This window comes from Rhagoletis zephyria, unplaced genomic scaffold (genome assembly GCF_001687245.7).
Source record: "Rhagoletis zephyria isolate East Lansing unplaced genomic scaffold, Rhagoletis_zephyria_1.1 Rzeph_scaffold_00006, whole genome shotgun sequence".
NCBI classification, from domain to species: domain Eukaryota; kingdom Metazoa; phylum Arthropoda; class Insecta; order Diptera; family Tephritidae; genus Rhagoletis; species Rhagoletis zephyria.
In genome coordinates this window covers 20,094-43,032 of record NW_016157090.1, presented here as the reverse complement: position 1 = coordinate 43,032, position 22,939 = coordinate 20,094, and the positions used below count along the sequence as shown (strand labels likewise).

The 22,939-nt window shown below is 36.8% G+C and overlaps 1 protein-coding gene across 1 annotated transcript in view; it reads right to left on the bottom strand.

Moving 5' to 3' along the window:
* Window positions 1-22,939, bottom strand: part of vnd (ventral nervous system defective) — a 120,003-nt gene that overhangs the window by 96,285 nt on the left and 779 nt on the right. Inside the window, exon 2 of the mRNA XM_017633621.1 lies at window positions 20,951-22,810. Coding sequence (XP_017489110.1) covers window positions 20,951-22,810 — 1,860 coding nt within the window. The remainder of the gene's footprint in view (window positions 1-20,950; window positions 22,811-22,939) is intronic.

The window sequence follows — 22,939 nt, the reverse complement described above, 5'->3', positions numbered from 1 at the left end:
GTGTGTGTGTGTGTGTGTGTGTGTGTTTGCGGCACATTTGCAATAACCAAAAACCCAGTAACCAACTTTAATCGCTAATAAAAAAGATCTACAAGTGGGTTTGTACAAACAGGCAAACTACTACTACAACTACTTTTATATGACAATAATAACAACAACAACACAATAGAGTAATGGCTCATAATTCCAGTTATTACAAACGATAAGCAACTTTTAAAGTCAGTTAAAATAAAAAAAAAAAAACGTTCGTATGTATGTATGTACATAGATAAATAAATCTTGTGGGCGATTACACAATAGCAACAACAACAAAAATAATACAAACAACAACAAAAAAGGGCAGCGAAAAAATATAAGAACAAAACGTATGAAAATAAAAAAAGAGATCGGAAAAAACTGTGAGGTGAATAGGCGAATTGATTGCTAGTTGAGGCAGAGATGTGTGAGAGTGTGGTTTATGTATCTGATAGATAGATATATAAATATTCGTGCGAATACTCGTTCACGTTGAGACTACGTACGACGGCATCAATAAAGCGTGGAGCATATAGACAGACAAGCTCGCGAACTACAAAAAAAAAAAACAACACCAAAAACAAACTGATTGTAGGCAAGTCGCGATTATAGAAATGGAAACTGGTGACTCGATTTGTTGTTTTAGATTTGTTTACGGATTTATCTTTCATATATTTTTCGTTTAAGTAGGCGACTGAGCGTAGTGAACTGCCTTACTAACTGACTGATCGACTTAACCATCGACCAACAACGCCTCGCCCCTTCCGAGTAGCTCGCCACTCCCGCTATCTTTGAACTTAAGTATTGTTAGCTAACTGGCTGGCTGGCTGGCTGGCTGACTTTGTCGGCGCGTGGCCGCACCAAGCCAGTTTGGTGGGTGTAAGTAAGCATTAGGCGCAAAAGGTGGGTGGACGTGTGCGCCGCCAAGGCAGGGCGGCAAATATAGTGTAGTTATGCGATTGAGGAAACTGACAATGAGTGGAAGCGCGATTTTTTTAGTTAAAGCTAGCAAGATGGTGCGCCATGTGTACGTATGCTGCTTGACTGTTGAATGCATGTATGTGTGTGAGTTTATGCAATTTTGCGCATGCGCATTCGCTTTTATAGGCACAATGCATGCGCGTACTTATACATATTCATATGTATGTATGTTGATATGTGCGTAGGCGCGTGCGATTTCTCACTCAACAAGCTGACAACGCAAGCGCATTGATCTATTGCCAGGGTGCGGCATTTAGTTCGGGAAAATTGTTTTATTTTCTGTTTTGCTGGTGGAGGAGGAGCAGGAGGTTGTGCAGGCGGTGATCGTCTTTGGGTTGGGCCGTATTTCTGAGTTGATTGACATTAAGAGCTGATAAAGTGTGCCAGTGTAATTACTACGTGTTGTAATGTGCGTTAAATGTGCCGCATAATTGCGGAGAAATCAGCAAACGCAGTTGGAGGAAGTGGTTGGGATTGCTGCAAATTGCTGCAGATCTGATGATTGTTTTAAAATTTTCAACTAAAGGGCAGATAGCTATTTCGAGCATTTGTTATAAATGAAAGCCTTTTACTAGCTATATCCCTGACTGGGATGCTTACTGCCTACGATATTTGGAGCATTCCAGCTAAATTCGGACACCAATTAGCTTTTGCATCTTCATAACTGTTTATATCTTTTTCACCTACTAAGATGCTCCAGGAATATGTCTGCATCAAAAATACAATTTTGAAAAAAGTGCCGCTTACGTTTTTTAGGCGGTTAGAGCTCGATATTATACCATGCGACGAAAACAAAAAAATTGCGCAACATACGGATCAATCAATACACAAATTTAATTTTTCGCTTTGACTCCAGGATTTTTTTTAAATTTACTTTATAGTTTCAAAGGTATGATTAATTCCAAAAATTATTTTAAAAGTTCAGTAAAGAGTAGCATAACAAGTTGGGTACCAAATAAAGGAGAAAATTCCCCAAAAATTCAAGGAGTAAAATTTTTTGGTTTACAAAGACGATATAGAGAGGTATAGTAAATGTTCTTTTCATTAATTTAATTTTTGTGAAGCTTATACATATAGTTCGAAGGACGAAATTCGAAGATGTGGTCATGTGTATTTTAGCCCTTAACATATAATATTTTCAAAAATAATTATTTCAAAATTTCCAGGTTATTCAAAGATAAAATTTTATACCTTCTTGTCCTTTTACACCAAAAAATTGTATTTGCTTTAATTCTACAGAATTTTCTCTCTTATCTATTACCCCTACTGTTTTTCTACTTTGCACTGAATTTTTTAAATAATCTTTTGAAGTTTCGAATAGTATTTTTCGAATTTCAAAGACCTTTTAAAAAATCCTGACGCCAGAGAGAAAAGCTAAAAACGCACTTTTACTATATTTTGCCCTGGGTTTCGGCAGTATACTGATTTTTTGGTTTGTAAAATTTACTGTCGCACGAAGTTGTAGTAGGAGCCAAATGTGAGGGCCTCCCTGATTTTTTTTTTTCAAATTTTTTTGTCCAGCGGTTTTGGAAATTTTGGAATTTTTTTATTTTCAAAACACTTTGGAATATAAAATCGAAACATTTTTCAAAGCCGTATTATCTCTAAGGTTTTAAAATTTACTGGTCGATTTTCTTGAATTTGTTTTAATCAAAAAGATAAGAATACTACATTGTAGGGGAGAAAATTCTCTACATAATTCTAGTACTCTTATCTTTTTGATTAATGCATCTGCTTTGACGCAGTCAGAGTTCTTGGCGTTGAGTTGGATAAAAGTCACAGTTTTTAGAAAATATTTTCCAGAAAATCGATCATTAAGTGTTTTTTAGAAATAAGCATTTCATATTAAGCATTTGAAAATTTTATAGAAATACGGTTTAGACAATTTTTTCGATCTTATTTTCCAAAATGGTTTTGAAAATGAAAACTTAAAAAAAAATGCTCAGGGGGTCTTGCCCCAAATTCTACTGTAACATAAAAAAATGATGAAAAAAAGCAGAAATGCAAAAGCCATATGGCTATACAAATTATTATTCAATAACTCTATTAACTTGAGATTTGCAAGACCCGAACACAACGACTAAATATTCAAATATTTTTGAGCAAAACTTCTGATAGTAGCTCTCTTAAAAGCTTAAGAATTTTTACAATGAAAAAGAAAAATAAACATTTTTTGGGTTTTTTTCCAACCCGTGTAATCGCTTAAAGTAAATCCAATAAACCGGCAAACGCTTTTAGTAGTTTCAATAAGCGAAACCATATTATCAGCACTTTTCTGTACTCAACAACATTCAAAACTTTTCCAATTTAATTCTCACCGCGACTGAAACGCACAAAATGCCGCATGCCAGTGAAAACTGAACGAAGTAAACAAAAACCAAAAAAAAATTTTAAGCAAAACAAAAAAGCGCCAACAAAAGTGGCGCCAACAAAAAACGCCCCAGCAATTTTACATAGTAGAAGCTCCACCAACAACTTAACAGCACCTTCACCCCTGCCGTGACGCACCACCATCAGCATCCAGCATCCAGCACCCAACATCTAACATATTTTAATATTTTGATATTAATTTCAGAAACGTTTGCTGTTGTTAAGCTAAACTTTCGTGTTGCGATAGCAGTTTTTGCTTTGGCCGGTTTTGCGTGCGGTCGCTTGGTCTGCGTGTGTGTGTGTGTGTGTGCGTGTGTCAGAGTACGCGCTTGGTTATGGACGACCACTAAAGTGGCTCCAATGGCCAAGCATAAGTGTTTATGTTTGTATTAGTTTATGAGCGCCCTCCAGCAAATGCCCTCCAGTTGTGGTCAACCGAATCGAGTGTGAACGAGGTGGCTGCTTTGGATGGTGGAAGGGCTTTATTTAGTTACATAGATTGGATTGCGGTTAGTCTGTAGAAATATGTGGTAACTTTAGTTTTAGAATTCCTAGTGGTGAAACATAACGTATGTAGTAGTTGCTGGGCAGCTAAGGGTGAATAAATGGAAATTATGCAGATGAAAAATGCTCAACTAAATGGAATGGAATAAAATAAAAAATAAAACAAAATATTAGAAGAGATGTCTACAGTGTATGGGGAGTTGGAACCTTATTTTTCCACCATCAACGGTTGGAGCTAGGAATTCAAGTATGGCCAGAAGTCGCTGGAAGATGGTCCAAGCTCAGAGCGTTCAAACACTGCCATCACCACTCTTTTTTGGAATTGTGAAGGTATTCTGTACATCTATCTTCTTCCAAAAAAAAATAAAAAACTACAATGAACGCAGACTATTATGCCACATTGTTGCCAAAAGTGCGTCAAGTGGTTGTCGAGAAACAGAGACTTCTTGTTTTTGCAAGACAATGTATTCGAGCACGTTGCGCTAGTTGGAAGGCGCGCCCTAGCCAAGACTGGATTTGAAAAAATCAACACCCAACAATATAGTCCGGACGTGGCCATTAGCAATTACATCCTGTATTTCGATTTATAGAAAAACCTACGAAGACGAAGATTTTCGTGGGAAGAAGAAATTAGGGTGGAAGTAGACGAGCATTTTGAAGGCAAAGATGGCGAATATTATTTCATGTAAGAATTGCAGTGAAGAGAGATTTAATAGAAAAATTCATTTTTTATATGTAAATCAACGCGATTTCTCAGCCACTTCAAATATGCACATTTTTATACTAAAAATCAATGGGCTATAAAACTGCATACCAGAAATTTTTGTGAAAAATCTGAGTAAAAAGTTTAAAATTTTGATGAAAATTCATTAAATGTTGCTTGCTATTGCATACAGTTTGGAACCATGATCTATATGGTTTTGTTTAAAGCATGAACCATATTTTGGTACAAAAATAACAACAAGGGTGAACGCAGATATAGTGAAGCGAGCGTATGTAAATACATAAAGTACATATTTAAGACTATTTTCAAAAAAAAATAAAAAAATAAAAAATTTAAGTTATAAAATGGTGAATATATGAGTCATCCATTAGTCCCTTCTTTTCAAGATAGAGCACGCGACTTCTCAAACAGGCATGATCTTAAAATTACAAAAAATTATTTTTCTTATTTATTCTTATAAACACAAATTTTGTTAAAAGATACCCGAAAAATAAGCACTTAAGAAGGTAGTAGCTATGGCGCTAAGTAGGGAACGAATTTTAATTTTTTGTTTGAAGAAAACGATATGAATTTTCATGCAAATGTTTTGTTAATTAAATTTAAATCTTAAGAACCAGGTACCGAATCAAAAAATCGCTAGCAAACACTAAAAACATTATTTTAAAGAATTTTTGGTAAAAATTTCAGCTAGATCGGTTAAGTAGATCTTGAGATATCGTGTACACCGGCTTAAAAAAGTCGTTTCGAGTAAACCACTAAGGAAAAAATGTACCGCCTTTCGGCGTCTTTATCACTACCACTTCTAATTGCTGTAACTTCTGACGTACCTGGAATTTTTTAAGCGAAACAAAATTTTCTTAAATTTAAAATAACTGAAACAATGTAAGTTAAATTAGAATAAAAAATAAATAAACTAACTTAAGTACGAAATTATGTAAATTGAAATTAAAATAGCTGTACTTATAAACCAATGTAAATTTAAAATTTTACAAAAAAAATACTTCAAATAAACTACTCATTCACCGATAAACCGTTAAACCTTAAAAAGCACTTGCAACAAATTACAAAAACATTTATGCATATATTCCTACTTTTAGTAGTTTAAGTAATTATTACTCGCAACCATTTTTATTTGCCGCAAAAATTCAACAACAAAACCTGCACCCTTCAGCGTCCCAGCTGCCCGATGCGCTGTTATTGTAAAAAAATAAATTTCAATAAACAACTAATTGTACGAATTGTTTGCCATTGATGGCCTGCCGCCAAGGCCAGTTCCCTATGAAAACAAAACAAACAAATAATAGCAATGAAAGCGTGCAAAATAAAATACAAAAACAATAATAACAATCAGTAAATAAAACGTATAGAGAGCAGCGAGAAAATTAGGTCAATGAGCTGGGAAGTGTGTGAGGCAAGCAAAAAATATACACAAATTCGGTTGGCTGCTTTTCTTTTCTGGGTTACACAAAGCACACACACAATTGTCATGTGCCCTGTGCACCCCCACAGCGAAAAAAGCGAATGTGAGCAACAACAAAAAATAGCAACAACAGTGAAATTAACAACTACAAAAATGAGGCACCAATCAAAATGTGACGTCAAAAGTTCAATGACCATAACGAGAGGAAGACGACAAGGCTGGCAAAGCGTGGAGAGCGCGGCGGCGTATACGCAACGTTAAATTGAGAGGCAAAATTAAGTGTATGCAAAGGCACCCCACCCAAATTGGTTGGTGAATAAACAGTGTGCGTGTGTGTGTAGTGCATGAGTTTGTATTGTAAATGAATGTGTGTCACTATTATTGAGGGCGCGAGCTTACAACTTTGAAAAGGCAACAAAGCAAATAACAATAAAAGCAATAAAGCAAAATTTTTCAGGTAGCTAAGCACATATAGATGTACATTAGGGTGGTGCAAAAACAGTAAAGTCGTAATTGTAATACTCTCACCCCCCAGGATTGTTCTATATCGAAAAAAGTATACCCCTAATTTTTTATTTTGAAATCAAAAAATATTTACATAGAGGTCGCTCAAAGCGCTCAAACTTTTCCATGAATTTTTAAATCGGAAAAATAAAATTTTTCGTAGAAATGGTACGGAACTCTTGAAAATCAATATTTTTCGATCGAAAAACTCTGGTTCTCTTCAGGAGACTTTCAGTAATAATACCCAATTATTTATTTAACCATTTTTTAATACTAACGAATTTTTATTGCTCGCCCCATTAAATTTTTCGGGGTTGTTGTGGGTTTTTGGCGGACCTCTAAATTATAGTTGCGATGAAAAAAAGGTTAAATAAAAAATTTAGTATTATTATTGGGAATCTGCTGCAAAGAAACAGAGTTCCCGATAGAAAAACATTGATTTTTAAGAATTCTATACCATTTCTACGAAAAATTGTTTTTTCCCCATACAAAATACCTGAAAAACTTTGGGCGCTTTGAGCGAACTCTAAATATTTTTTCATTTTAAAATAAAAAAATAAGCGTATATTTTTTACGGAATAGAACAATCCTAGGGGGTGAGAGCATACAAATTCCGGCTTTACTTTTCACGTTTATTTTTGGACCACCCTAATGTACATACAAATGTAGATACATCAGTAAAATCTGCAAAGAAAAAATATCGAAATATTTCGCCATCGCAAGTTAGCGTAATACGGAAGTGCTAATTTTTCGCAGCGGCTAGTAGTGAAATCAACAGTGTGTCTGAGCAGAAATACTAACTACATACTCGTATTCGAAATTCAAGCATTTAGCTACGTTTTCGCGTGAAAAAAAAAANTATTGCTCGCCCCATTAAATTTTTCGGGGTTGTTGTGGGTTTTTGGCGGACCTCTAAATTATAGTTGCGATGAAAAAAAGGTTAAATAAAAAATTTAGTATTATTATTGGGAATCTGCTGCAAAGAAACAGAGTTCCCGATAGAAAAACATTGATTTTTAAGAATTCTATACCATTTCTACGAAAAATTGTTTTTTCCCCATACAAAATACCTGAAAAACTTTGGGCGCTTTGAGCGAACTCTAAATATTTTTTCATTTTAAAATAAAAAAATAAGCGTATATTTTTTACGGAATAGAACAATCCTAGGGGGTGAGAGCATACAAATTCCGCTTTACTTTTCACGTTTATTTTTGGACCACCCTAATGTACATACAAATGTAGATACATCAGTAAAATCTGCAAAGAAAAAATATCGAAATATTTCGCCATCGCAAGTTAGCGTAATACGGAAGTGCTAATTTTTCGCAGCGGCTAGTAGTGAAATCAACAGTGTGTCTGAGCAGAAATACTAACTACATACTCGTATTCGAAATTCAAGCATTTAGCTACGTTTTCGCGTGAAAAAAAAAAAACATATTTATATGTACTTTTTAGATGTTCACAACAAAAACAGTTGAATGCTCCAACAAAAGTGAAAAGTCAACGTCCCATCGGGCACATTGACACATTTTGTGATTCTTATCGCGCGTTAACTAACATTTTTCGCAAGCCAACTGACAAGAATACAAGATAGCTACAGATAAACGCCTACAAACATACATACAGACATGCTTGCTTGTTTTAGCATTGCCACATACCTAATAGATTACATTGTAGATCTACGTTGATTGCCTGTAGCAGATATGAGCATATTTGCAAAATGCCATGGAAAAGTGTTAGTATAGGGTGATTCATCAAAGCCAAAATATTTCGGAAAAAAATAAAAATATACCAAATTTGTATAAGCAAAGTTTCGTTAAACCATTGTTCAACCTGTCTCGTATCCTTTTAAAAATTTGTCAAAATGTTTAACAAAAAGTTTATAGTATTTCCACTTGCCAAAAGTCAATACACCTTCGACTAACTAACCCATTTTGTAACACCCTGTAAAGTTTATGTGTAAAAATATATTAAAATTCTTTCTTTTATTTTTTTCCTGCTTGAACGCGCGACTAGCTTGTGCACAAGCATATGTACATACATATGTACAGGCATCTACCGTAAATTAAAAGCCTCGCAAAAAGGCGGAGGCATAAATTAATTGTGATTTGCATATTTAGCGAAGCAAAACAGAAGTGAAAAATAGTAAACGAAGAAAAAAAACACTAACAAAAGTGAATGGCAGGCAGCCAGCAACTAAGTATGTACATATTTGAGTGGATTTTAAGGCAAACCAACAACTTGTCTATCGATGTTCAGTTCTTTAATTGCAAATATTTGTTTTTTTTCGATTTACTGCTTCGTTTAATATTTTTTTTTTTGTGGATTTGGTTTGCAAAATCGATTTGGTGGAAATGTAAATTGTATGTTAGGCAATTAGTTGAATTTAATTAATGTAAATGTAGTTTTAATACACTGCTGAGAAAATAATAAAACGTGAAAATATAGAAAAATAGGTACATACAACTATTTTGATTGCGCTTTGAGCTCATGAGGTGTTGAATTGAAGTTGGCCAATGTAATTTAATGTATATCTCGCATACATTTATCGATCTCCTCATCGGCGTTTCAATTAAAGTTATCGACATTTTTTCCTTATCGATATTTTTATCGAACATTTTGAATGATTCATAAGGGGTAAAAAATAACTACAAAATAACAGAATTTTTATATTTAGATCATAAAAAAATAGCTATTTCTTGATTTATATTGTTTTTATCAAGAATAATCGTTAAAAATGAATTTTTATTTTTTCAGTCAAATTTAATCGTTATTTGGTTATTTTTTTATTTTCATCGATCAAAAAATATTTATTTTGGATTTGAAAATTTTTTCGATCATATTTACCCGTTATTATGGAAACTTCTTTTTTATGACCGATGCAAATCTTTTATGATCTAAAAAACTAAATCTAAAAATAACCGTTATAGTATAATACATTCTATCTTCTCCGCTTGCATCAACATTCATTCCACAACAAATATTTAGAACACTGAAGTACCTATTCGCTTTCATTATCACCCTAATTTGTAGAAGGTGTAATAAAATTTACTCAATATGAGCGAAACGGTCCACCGGAATTAAGCTCCGCAATTTCAAAAAATTTTTTACTTTTAAATCCCTAACAGTATCTGGTAGATATATATTTCAGATTTCGTCAGATATCGACCCTAAGATTACACCACTGCCTTGGTACTTCCCATGAGCCATATCTGCAATCAATGTTTGTTCGAAAATCAGCGAATGTGTATTGCCGCTGAATTTGTCTTAAATTACTAACGGCGACAGAGCACAGTAATTTAGCAAGAAATTGGCCGACATATTAAACGAACATCCTAAAAAGGAGCAAGGATAGAAGGCTGTCGTGGAATCGAATTTGCTCACGATACCCTGAAAACCAGCCTCCATTTGATTTTCGTCTTCTGTTTTCCTATTCAGACATATTTAGGTACCAATCCTTAGTGATATTTTGCAGATAAATTGGCCAGGAAGGTCAGCCACGAATCAGTCCATGCAGACTGCTTTTAGACAGTTGAGCCTCGTGTAAGCTCAGCGAAACTTTGAGTGACTGCGAGATCTTTATGGTCAAACTTGAACTTGACATCACAAAGCCACAACACTCAATTCCGATGGGTGAATTCACAGGAAACTGTCCGTTGGGTATTCACGTGGTGAGAATATGTATATACAACAGCCTAGCTGCCTAGCTTTTGTGAGGCTATTTTGGATGACACTTTTTAGCTTTTTTTTGTTGTAGCTTAGGAGTTATCATTTGTAGTGGCAGAAAGGACTGATGCTTACAGTCGAAATGTGCTCATGTAGATAAATTCACGGGTATGTTTAACAAGAGACACTGCGACCTGAAAGGTCTTTTGTGGCTCTAAGGAGCGTTCCTAACACAGTATGCCCAAAACCCTCGATTTCCCTAATGGCTTCTAAAAGGTCCTTCGTAATCGAGGTCCCTATTTATAAGGGTTTAACCTCCATTGGTAGTAAGTTAAGCTTTGTTGAGCCAAAGCTGGATAGTCACAAAGAATGTGATCGTAAGTTCCTTCGTCCTCAAGATAGAGTGCCAATCCGATTCTCCGATAACATCTATTCGACGCATATGAACGTGGCCCGTTAGGCACTTGGAGAGTAGCCTGGTGACATTTTTTTAACAAGAACCAAACCTAACAAGTGACCGCCTCAGCTGAGTGGTTAGAGACGCTTGCTACAACTCGGTAGGGCGCAGTTTGAAATCATTCTCCCTCCGTCTGGAGACTTAACTGAGTCTAGGGAGACTCTTGCTAAACTTAAATAGGAGTAAAGGTTCGAAGATTAAAAATAAATAATTTCTTTACTCTTTGATTCATCTACTCGTCAGATAAGGTAAATTGCTTTAGTACAAAAAAACATAGAAATAAAACAGCTTAGTGGCTTCGTAGGTACAAGATATGCACCTATTTCAGGCAGTGCCTTTTAAACATTAAAAAACGATTGAAGCAGTTACCTAATAAATGGAGCCTATTTTATTTCGCTTTCTTTAAATTTTTTCTATTTCTATTTTGCATTCCTCCACAATTTAAATGATTAATATCTGCCATTGCTGCATTCAAGCGCACACTTAATTTTCATATTAAAATAAAAATAAGAAAAAACACAGCAAACACAGAACAAAAGAAGAAAAAACCGGGCCATAGAATGCGCGCTGGAAATATATCAGAAAATTATTATGCTGCTCAAACAAAAAAAAAAAAGCGGGCGCCATAATTTGCACATTTCCACACCCACTTCAGCACTAGACTATCGTTATCGTTAATGAGTAGAAGGAAAAAATCAGTTAGCACACAAAAGCATTAAAATCAACGTCAGCGAAGCGTTTCAAGTGCTTGGGAGCAATACTTAAAGGGGACGAATTACTTGAAATGTTGGGAGAAAAGCGTTGGAACTTTAAATGCGTGCAGGCGGCAAGTTATGGGCGAATTAAAGGCGGCTAGTAGAAACAATTTTTTAAATTATTCTTGAAGTTAAAGAGAACATTATTATTAAAATAGATAAATTCTAGAATTGAAGTCTTAAGACAGTAGCCGCTTGCTGAGCACTAATCTACGGGAATAACGCAAGCAGCGTTAAATCATAGCTGTTTTAATTGAGCGTCTGCCCTGAGTCGCCCACTTTAAGCGTGTTTACGTTAAGTAAGCCTCGGGTATACTTTATTTTATTTTAGTTACATTCCTACTCGCTCTTTATTTCGCGCCTCAAAGTACTCGTATGTGTGCAAACAATCCAAGTGTGCCACCAGGCCCCCTTTACGCCCGCTAAATACACACTGCATTACTTACATACGTGTTACACTGCTGTTCGCATAGAATTTTTCTTTTAATACTGGAACCCACATGCAAACACACATACAGACANTTATAAGAAAATATTTTTTAAGCAATCTTTTTTTTCAAAACTCATTTTCTCTTAAAGTATTTGACCAAGGCGAATTTATATAAGGTGGTGTTGTTCAATCAGCTGTGTGTAGCGTTTGATTGTCAAAATTTTATATTTTGCTAGTGAGTGAGTGAAAACGTGAGAGTGTTTGCATTTTCTCTCGCCCTTTTTCATTCGGAGAAGAATAGCTGAAATTTGACAATCACCAGCTAAAAGCAAAAACAAAATACAGGTAATTGTTGTATTTGTTGAATCGATACCACCTTATATGAATTCGCCTTGCATTTGACGAAAGTTGATGAAATTTTTTTGTAAGCGTAGTGACATTAGAGCTTAAGAAAAATATATTTTTATAATTTAGAAAATTTTTCATAATATACATACATACATACACCTCAGAAGGAGAGTATCTTTGGCAAAAAAAATAGTGAGAACTAAATTCATGTTCAGTTATCTATAATTAAGGTAGGAATTAAAATATTTAAATTTAAAACTGACTGGTGAATGCCTAACACTGACTAGATAACATGATAAGATTACTAGTTCCATAGCTGCTTATGCCCTTGGAACCTGTATTATGGGCAGTTACGCCGGCGTTGCCAGACCAGTCGGCTGGCGACGCCGCCAAGCAAACCATATCGGCGAAAATCAGCGGGTACAATAATAATAATAACAAAAGCGCATAAAAGTTGATGATAGGGCGCACATACATACATATGTATGTAGATAAGTATGTAAGGCGCAGGGCAAAGCAGCAGCAACATAAATTTCAACAACAACAACAGTGGACAATAGCAATCACGAAGCTTAAATAGAACAACAATAGCGCGGTCGTGGCACGTCGTCGTCGTCGTCTACAGCCTCAGTCAGGGACCTTCTCCATGCCATCGTCATTGTTGCAATACAATGACCCCCAACAGGCAGCGAGCATACAACGGCCCACCGACCGCAAAGATGCCTACCGAAGCATCTAAATACACAAGCAGGAGTACAAACATATGTATGTACATATGTGCATATGTACGTACATACATACAGTGACTCAAACAATGACCACGTGTTGATTTTTTTTAATCCGTAATATTTTTTCAGCAAATTTTTTTTTGTAATTTTTATATAAAAATATCGTCTAAGCTTTAACCAAAATCGTGTAAATCACAGTTTCAAACTTTATACAAAATTTAGGAAAATTCAACAAATTTTCATCAAAAGTTCAACTTTTATTCTGAATTTTTAAAAAATTTTAGGGTATGCAGTTTTATAGCCCATACAATTTTAGTCTTACGAAGTGCAAGTTTCAAACGGCTCAAAAGTCGCGTTGATTTGTGAGATTTTTTTTTTGGTATATAAGTATAAATTTCTTATGAAATAAAGCGCGGACACCAACAGTTTTTGTAAATGGTGCTTGTTATATTAAAAAACCCGAAAAGTAGCCTAAAAAAATAAAATCTCAAAAATTAACACGATTTGATAGCCGTTTGAAACTTGCTCTTCATTAGATTATAACCCATACAACAAAACTGCATACCCAAAAATTTTCTAAAAATTCAGAATAAAAAGTTGACATTTTGATGAACATTTTTTTGAAATTTCCTAAATTTTGTATAAAGTTTGAAACTGTGATTTACGCGATTTCGGTTAAAGATTATACGATATTTTTATATAAAAATAACAAAAACAAGTAAGAAAGTCTAAGTTCGGGCGTAGCCGAACATTAAATACCCGGCGCAAGTGTTAAATATATGTTTTTTAACCTTCCGAAACCTTCCGCTAGATGGTAAGCCGAGGTGTATCAATTTTGAGTAAATTANATGTTACGAATATTAAAAAAAAACAACACGTGGTCATTTGGTTGAGTAACTGTATGTAGAAGCATATGCATTTTTATTGCAGTATTTCTTTTTAGCTTTGGCTGCACTTACTCGCATGCACTTGTATGTATCAATGTGTGTTCCTAAGCTTTGTAGCATCTCACACGTGCATGCTCGTAAATGCACTCATTCATATGTAAGCTTTGAATACATACATACAAATGTATGCGCATACGTTCTTACCCGCAGTTGGTCGGTTTATAGATGTCCATGGTGTGTCTCTATTACGAAACTTACGAACGAGTGCATCCATACTGGGCTTTACGAAGAGACAATTGGGCACTTTAACATGATACAGAGTGCATTAATACGTAAAAATGAAACACGCAGAGCTTACGCCAGCATAAAATGGCTGGATATGCACTTAAGTATTTCAGACCGTAATCTATTTACGGTTAGAAGTTGACACAAAAATTGAGATATATCCGCCTGCAGAAAAAAGTAAAGATCCTAGTCGAATATTTTAAAGTGAGTAAAAAAAATTTTGGCAATGGCTGCCGGGTTTTAAACTTTTGTGGTACAGGTACAGGTATACATAGAAGGGCACTAATTATATTGAAACTGTATAAAATACCCTCCGACCTCTGTTTTTTTTTTGTCAGCTATTTTGTGCTCTGTCTCTCAAAACTTGGGATAANCTACCCTCCGACCTCTGTTTTTTTTTTTGTCAGCTATTTTGTGCTCTGTCTCTCAAAACTTGGGATAAAATGAAGCATTTATACCGCAATTTTATTCCATCCCTCTGATTTCGGATCAGCTAACGCCGAATTTCGGTGGTTTTTAATCGCTGAAAATAGTTTGGGAAATTCTTAAAGTGGATTACCCTAGATTGAGTTTAGCTAAGGAAGGCCTTTATTGGGTTACAGGTGGCACTTCACGTGCTGTGCTATTTCCGGTTATTCGCTGACCAACCTTCGCTGGGCAAAATGTGCTAAGTGGCGTGTCTCATCTAGATATACCTTGGTGTATCTATTAGCCGCTAGTCTAACGCTTTTATTTCCAGAATATCGTTCCCCTCCCCGGTTGAGTCTACCCATGACGAAGACCCTACAGTTATGTTTAAAATTGTACCGTAGAAGGCCTCTATCAACAAAGCTGACACATAGTCCTGCCTTTTGGTCTATTAGTAAGGATAGGTTCGAAGGTACTCTCGGTCTATATTTTGCTGACACTTTAATAACACTTGAAATATTTTTACTGGCTTGTTCCTTCAATCCATTTCGTAATAATGGTTTATGTCATGTTGTTAATGACCGCCGAATTGTGTGTTTTCATCGTTCCACAGCATGGTTCTCGAACATAAAATACTATTTTACCTGTAATGACGCTCATTCTCTGATACCCAGTCTAAATCTGAAAACACACAGGTTCAGTGAACGTTTTATGTGCGTATTGTATTTATTCCTTTATTGTTTTTGTCTTAACTATAATAAACAACGGGCAGTTGTTTCAATAAAAGATTTGACAGATTCGATGTGCTTTCAGACTAAGAGAACTGTGGCTCTGGTTCCGAGAGTGATCAGGATCGGGAAACAGTTTTACACATGTTATGATGAATAGTCCAACCTGATATTGATTTCTTTAAAATAAGATGAAACACACCCTTCTCAAGTTTTTCCGTCAAATAGGTTCTTTCTACCCTCTTACCAGGCCTTAAAATTGAGTTGTGTAAATGTTCCGCTAATAACTTTGGCTACCATAAATTAGTTCAAATTAATAGGCTTTCTCGGTTCCAAACTCACAATCGGCCGTATAATCATTGTCGATGTCGATGTAATTTCTTCATCAAAAAATAGCGCTCGTAAGTCTAACTCCAGCTAAGCTGGCCACCGTATTTTTGCGAGGAATACCTTTTCAGCGGAGCTGGAGTTGGACTTGCGAGGGCTATTTTTTTTATGGAAAATTACGTCGACGTCGACAGCGATAATAGGACCGAATATATCAAGGTAGTGGAGTAATTACACTTAAAGGGGGACGAACAGTGCCTTCGGGTATTAAGAACAGTGCCTTCGGGTATTGAGAACAACACCTACGCTTTCAAACAAAACCAGTGAAAAGCAACTTCAACTACCTTTCGATTCGGAACCTGAGGGTCGGTAATCAAACTCAACAAAACTATTGATGCTGCATATCATATTTCGAAGAGATTCTTTCCATTAGATTGTTGAAGACCGCTAAGATACTTCTCTGAGATCCAGAGGAAATCCGAAAGAGAAAAACAGATTCTGCAGTTGAATTGGCGCCGATGGGGTTCTAGTTAAATGAGAAATGAGATTCAATATATTGTTTGATATGTCTTGTGGGCAGGACTCATAAACTCCAAAAAGCGATTTTGGGTTCTTAAAAACTGCCAGTCAAAGTGTTCAAGATTAATCGTAAAGATCTTTCGTCTTTCATGGTATACATCGTGGTATACATGCTACTTCACATCTCTTTTCGGTGTAAAAGAAGAATATCAGATCACAGAACATAAACCCATCGAAGCTGTGCACCATAACCGAAAAACCGAAGAACAAGTATAAATTCAAAGAAATGAAGTGTAGACAAGTGAGTACATAGACAAACCAAACAAAAGAAAAAAGCAATAAAAGTGAAATGTTGCGATACATATGTACCTATGTACCTAGAGTAAAGGAAAACATGCACAAAGACAACAAAAAGAACAAATAACAGCCAGCAATAAAAACCTGCACAACAATAAAAACGACATTGGTATTACAAGCAGAATAGAGACTACCAAACAAGCAGCACGAAAGAAAATCAATTCAGCACTAAAGTCAACAAGCCTATACTTAGCTGCAACAGCTTCCGCAATTACAACAAACACTATAGCAGTACACAAAACAACAAATAAGGCATTAACAAATGTCGATACTTAAAGCAAAAGAAATGACAGCTGAAAAATACAAAACAAAAACTTTGAAGAATAAAGACTTTAACTTAAAGAAAACAGCGAAGAATTGCAAGTTGAATAAAAGCAGCAAACGCGAAAAACATAAAAAAAAACAATGAGTAGCAACAATTGCAAAAATGGCAAAATTAATAGGAACAACATTTTATCGTGTAAAGTCTTATGTTAAGCAACAACAAAAAATTGCAAAGCTACAACAACAGCATTGGCAACGCTAAAACAATACACGCGAAGATTTTTTATTGCAATAACAACAAATACAATGAGTTTAACAACAAACCGTATTGTAAGAACTTATGCCAAGCGCTAAAAGCAGCTGTAACAACACAATGTTGGCGGAAAACCAGAGGAACAAATGTATTTGAAATGAATGTGCTACATCGCACAAAAGTCTACATGGACTGGTTTTGAAAACTAAAGTTCGCAAATTTATGCATTGCGCTGTTTAAATAGTTAGGATAAATATGAGTTTGAGAAACATGAGTTAGAAAGCTATTTGATTATATAGCTCTACTTATTTAGCTTTGTATTGGCGTAATGACGATGCTAGAGAACTGCTATCCGCGCGGACTGTCGTTCCCACAGTCGGGGGCTACGTAACCGGAATGAAACAAATTTATGCATATCTCGTAAGGGGTTGTCACATCAGCTGCATTTTCCAAAACCGCTTGATGGACAGCACCTTGAAGCCCCCAATAAACCGATCAGCCAGATTTAAAAGTTAACGCTGCGCAATTTCGGGCATCTAAGTACACCGTACATTTTCAATTAAACAATAATTCGAGCCCTTACATTTGACGGCTTGTGCTGCTGGTTTATTGTAAATAATGATGCTGGTCTCTCCTGAAATCAGAATTTATTTTCGAGCTCAAAACAAGAATTTCGTGTCAACAATCAAATATCACATCTCCGCGATGGAAAGTGAATCACTTAGTTTTTTAGAGCAACTCTTGAAGGAGTGCGGGTTTCACCAATTGAGATTCACTATTGAGCATTTCAGTGATATATATTATGTAGCCTCTACAGAACGGCTTTTCGACAGCTCTAGATCTTTTTTGCAATGCGCTCTCAAAACTCGTTACAAAGCCGATAATTCCGAAACGAAAGGAGCTCTTCGTTATACTGCCTAATTGTTTTACACGCCACGAGACTAGGGGTGGGCACACCAAACACAGAAGAAAAAGAAAATGCGCAACACTGTCACTGGCTTTCAAGGTCTTGTCGAAGTCCCATAGCTGGAAACAGGAGCATTGATAAAATTCGCAGAGTCAAAAAAGCAGTTTAAACCCGAGTGCTTTTCTTTGGCATCGAAAGGGATCGGTAACTCCATACAGTGCGAAGACGAACCTAATATACGCTCCAGTCATTTTAATCTAACCTTACTTCGTCCTGCTAAGAAGATCTTTTAAAAACTTCTATGTGGTTCCAACACCGGTTTGAATGACAGCATAAAAAAAAAACNGCAACCGCACACGCATTCAAATAACAGCAACAGCAACAGCAACAACCAGAACATAGCTGATGGCAAGTTGCCATCAGGAAATGACTATTTTCGAGTGCATAATCATAAATGCATGCATGTATGTACATGTACAAGCATGTATGGGAAAGAAAAGCTTCCAAGTGCAGACAAGTTTAAATGCGTTTTCGGGTAGAACGAGGAAAGAAGAGCTAACTTAGAATAGATGATGCACTTTTCCTGTGTACCGATTTTTTACCTTTTTAGTTCCATGAAGGAAGCTATCTATCTATACCCCTATATATGTATTTAAATGCTTTTAGCTAGCGTTCCAAATGTTCATAAAATGTTCCACTTCTTTTGTAATTTATATCTTCAAACGCATATATATATATTTTGTATATTTTCGCACACTTTTTGTTTGCTTCGCAGCTAATCNAGAATTTTTACCTTTTTAGTTCCGTGAAGGAAGCTATCTATCTATACCCCTATATATGTATTTAAATGCTTTTAGCTAGCGTTCCAAATGTTCCACTTCTTTTGTAATTTATATCTTTAAACGCATATATGTATGTATATATTTTGTATATTTTCGCACACTTTTTGTTTGCTTCGCAGCTAATCCCTCCCAGCTGCTACGGCAACACATTAAAACTAGAGCGAAACCAAAACCGAAAAAAAAAACAATTGTAAACACTCTCTTGGGAAATCGACAGTCATGCGCCATAAATAAAATTAAATTGCATTGAACGCTCGACGATTGGCTGACTGGTCATTCTTTAGTGCCATTAAAGTCATGGCTAATATTTATTTTCCACACAGAAAACAGGTTTCCATTGTGTTTTAGCTGGTATGTACATAAGTGTTCTTACCAGTGGTTAAAAATTTATTGATGCTAAGAAGTGTTAAATATTTTTTTGTGAAACTTTTTTATTGGAAAAAAGCCAATAAAACTTTGAATTGGCGAGGGAGATTAAGTGTCATAAAAAGTGTTTGCTAGATGGGGGGGTTGACCAAAGCACTAATTACTAGTGTTGGGCAGTGTCGATACCAAGAGTACTCAGAAATCGATTCTCAAAAGGTTAGACAAGCACCAGATTTTTAAAAGTATCGATACTGAGTAGTCCAAAGAACTCAGTAAATACTCACAAAAGAACTCGAAAGTACTCAGAACTTAAAAGAACTCGAAAGTACTCAAAATACTCTGTTCCAATACATGTACTCAGGATCGATTCAAAGTACTCAATTTGCAGATTCAATAATTTTAAAGTGCAAAACTTGTACCTAGTATAGTTAGCCATTCATTTGACGTAATTTGGGATTCATATATTAATTAGAATAAAATACTGCCAGCTTGTGAGATTTCTACACTAAGTAAGTATTGAAATGTTACCAACATGTGTACATTTAAAGAAAGTACTGAGTACTCTAAAAAATACCCGATCTATACCAAATAACTCGATCCTCAAAAGTGCTCGATACTTCCCAGCACTACCAATAACTAGTTTTGACCAAATAAATTTCTGCATACCTACTAGCAACATTGGCTGGGACAGCCCATCAGAATGGAGTTATTTCCTCACTTCTGTAAAGCTTGTGCTGTTGTCAATTGTAGACACAACTCTAAAAAATCAGATGTAATGCTCTTTTAAACCAGGAATAAAGTCCCTAACTCTGAAATACTAAAGTTGAATGGTCACATCCCACGATCATCCAAACTAGTGAAGTATTTGGGTGTCATATTAGAACCTAAGTATCAAAAAAGTAGAAGCTAAGTATCAAGAAAGAAAACATTACCTTTTACTTTACAAGCGGATTTCAGGAAAAGGAGACGTCTAACCCAAACTTTGACTCTGGATATAAATATACAACAGTTCTACGTCCTATCTTATGTTATCGTTCCTTGGTCCGGTGGACCGTTTCAGATGACCGCATGCAGCGAAACTACAGGAAGAATGAGAACTTTCCCTACAGATGCCCTAGTTCCCATAGACCTTCCTGTAATGTACACCGCTTCAGGGTTTCAGAATCAGATGACTACGATCTGCAATAGTATGTAGTATAATTTCCTATACCACCAAAAAAGAACACGAAGTTGGAGTAGGCATTTTCTTTGAATGGCTGGCGATCAGACGATCAATCCAGCCGTCTGACTTTGTGAGTACTTTCCAGGCATAAGTACTGCATATCGCCGATGGCTGCCGCCTTTTTAAGCGCCACCATCAAGAGCAGCGTGTCGAAAGTTTCTTTGGATAACCGAGCGGCCATTAAAAGGCCCTAGAACTCTTTACAAAAAAGTCGAAGCCGGTAAGGAATAAAAAGAAGTCTTTCGAATAGAGTTAGTAGTCAGTTCAAGGCTCATATAGTTTGCCTAGTCTGCGCAACATGCCTGAAAATTACGCTGCTTATCAGGAGGGTGAGGGTCCATTACACCCAATAGGAGCGCCATCTAGCGAAATTTTTACGCCATAATAAAACTTGACTTCTTAGTAAACCCCAGACCTGATCTTACGAGGCTAGTAGCGGTTATTACTTGATACTGGCTGATAGACACACCACAGAAGGCTGTGTGGGGACGAAAGCCAACAAGAAAAGATATAAAGTCCAAAGGGGTAGGAATGCCATGCTCGAGGCATATGATCTGTGTATGTTCATAAACTTTAAAACCCCTAGAGCGTCACTAACTGCTGTTATATAGTACCATTCGAAATCTTCTTAAATTCTATAAATTCTATGTATATATGTAAGCATTGCTTTCTTCTTCACTCACCTGTCAGATGATTCTGATGAATCGCAACGATCGGTGCATCGCTTCTTCTTGCGTTTCTTCTTGGCCTGTTGATTGGTGGCAGCCGCCAATAGCTTACTGGCCGCTGTTACTGCAGCACTATTTCCGCCGCACAGGGCGCTCGTAAGCGCCGAATAGACGACGGCTTTGAGATCGTTGCCACTATGCGAATGATGCGCGTAAACCGAACCGAGTTGATCTGTATCGAGTAGGGCTTTCAAATTTTCCATATATTGTTTTTGCTGTTGCTCGCTTAGCAAACCAGCGGTAAAAGGTGACGAATTGCTTAACGCTGTTGCTGTTGCTGTGAGCGCGGCTTGTTTTTGTCGCTTGCATTGTGCGAAGTAATGCGTTGACATTGGCGCCACACAAGCAGGTGTGGTGAAATTACTCAGCGTTGAGTTAGTGGCGTCAGACACTTCTGTTGCTGTTGCTCCAGCGGCTGCGATACCAGCCGTCCTTTTTGTGGCACGCACAACACCTATGCCGCCAGTGGCGGTCAATGAGCTACTCTTGCTATTTTTATGCTCTGTAGCAATATTGGTTGCTGTAGAAGTGAACGCTGATGCAGCTGAGGGTGGTGGCAGTGTCGGCATTGAGAATTGTATTTGCTTTTGCTGTTGTGGCTGTGGCTGTGGCTGTTTGCTTGTAGCCGTCAATATTGTTGACACGCCATTAGCGTCGCCGTTGTTGTTATTGCCAGTGCTGTTGCCATTCCCATTGACACCTTCGCACTCACCGCTGGCAAGCAGATTAACTGCATTTGGGGCGTTTGCGGCTACGCTCGACAGTTTGCTGTCAGCCTGCGCTATTTTCTTGCCACAGCTTGCGCTGTTGCCCTTAATGAAGGTGTTACTGTTTGTCTTAGCCACGCTGTTGTTGCATAATGAAGATGTCGGCGACATTGTGGCATTGCTGATTACATCCACTGCCGCTAGCTTGGCTTCACTTTTCTCCCGCTCAGCTTTTGCTAGTGCTGCTTCTATTGTCGACGCTCTAAGATTAATATTACGCCTGGCAGGCTGCAAAGTGAGATCTAAAATATTGTTACACGCCTCCGATTCTGCTGGCTGCTCGGGGGCAGTTGTTTCGCTTGCCAGCCGCTTTGTAGCAGCCGACGCTTCCTTGCATTCTGTTGCATTCATTTTGCTTATGTTAGTGTTATTATTGCTGCTGTTGTTGTTAATTGTTGCATTGCTTAATTTTACAGCCACTTGTGGCAAGTCTTTTTTCGTTGACTTTAAAATGTCACTGCTGCAACTGCTGTTGCTGCTGTTGCTGCTGCTGCTGCTGTTGCCTAAAACGGCGGCAACAAATCGTTGCTGAAAAGAGTCTTTTATGCCGAGCCCGCTGGCACTTGAAAGGCTGCTATTACTGCTACTACTGCTGCTACTGGTGGCACTATTATTGCTGCTGTCATCCTCAGCGAATCTACGCCAATCGGTGAGATTATTTTGTGACTTGAGTTTGCTGTTGAAGTTATGACTGAAGCTACTGCATTTGATATTATTTAGATTTGCGCTATTCTTCAGCTGATCGAATAGTGAAAGTTGCGGCGCTCCAGTAGCTCCAGCGCTCTTATTTATATTCGAGAATGTATTGGCTGTGGAGGTATTTATTGTGGCAGTGTTTTTGTTGTTGCTGGTGGTGGCGGTGGTGGTGGTGCTGTTTGTAGAAGTACTTATAATGCTGCTTGAGGCAGCAGTTAGGTCGCTGTTGCTACTGCTTCGGAGGCAGTGGCTTATGCTATTGTTGTTGGTCGTTATGGTGGTTGTGGTGTTGGTGTTGGTGGCAGTAGTGTTGGTGTTATTGTTTGAGTTGATTGTTGCTGTTGTTTTTGAGTTGGCGGACATTGTTTTCACTTCACTTGAACGTAGCGAACCCTACACACAAACTAACAGGCATTCAAATGCAATACGGTTTTGTTGTAACATTCAATTTTATGGCTTAAAACAATTCTTGATTTTTTTT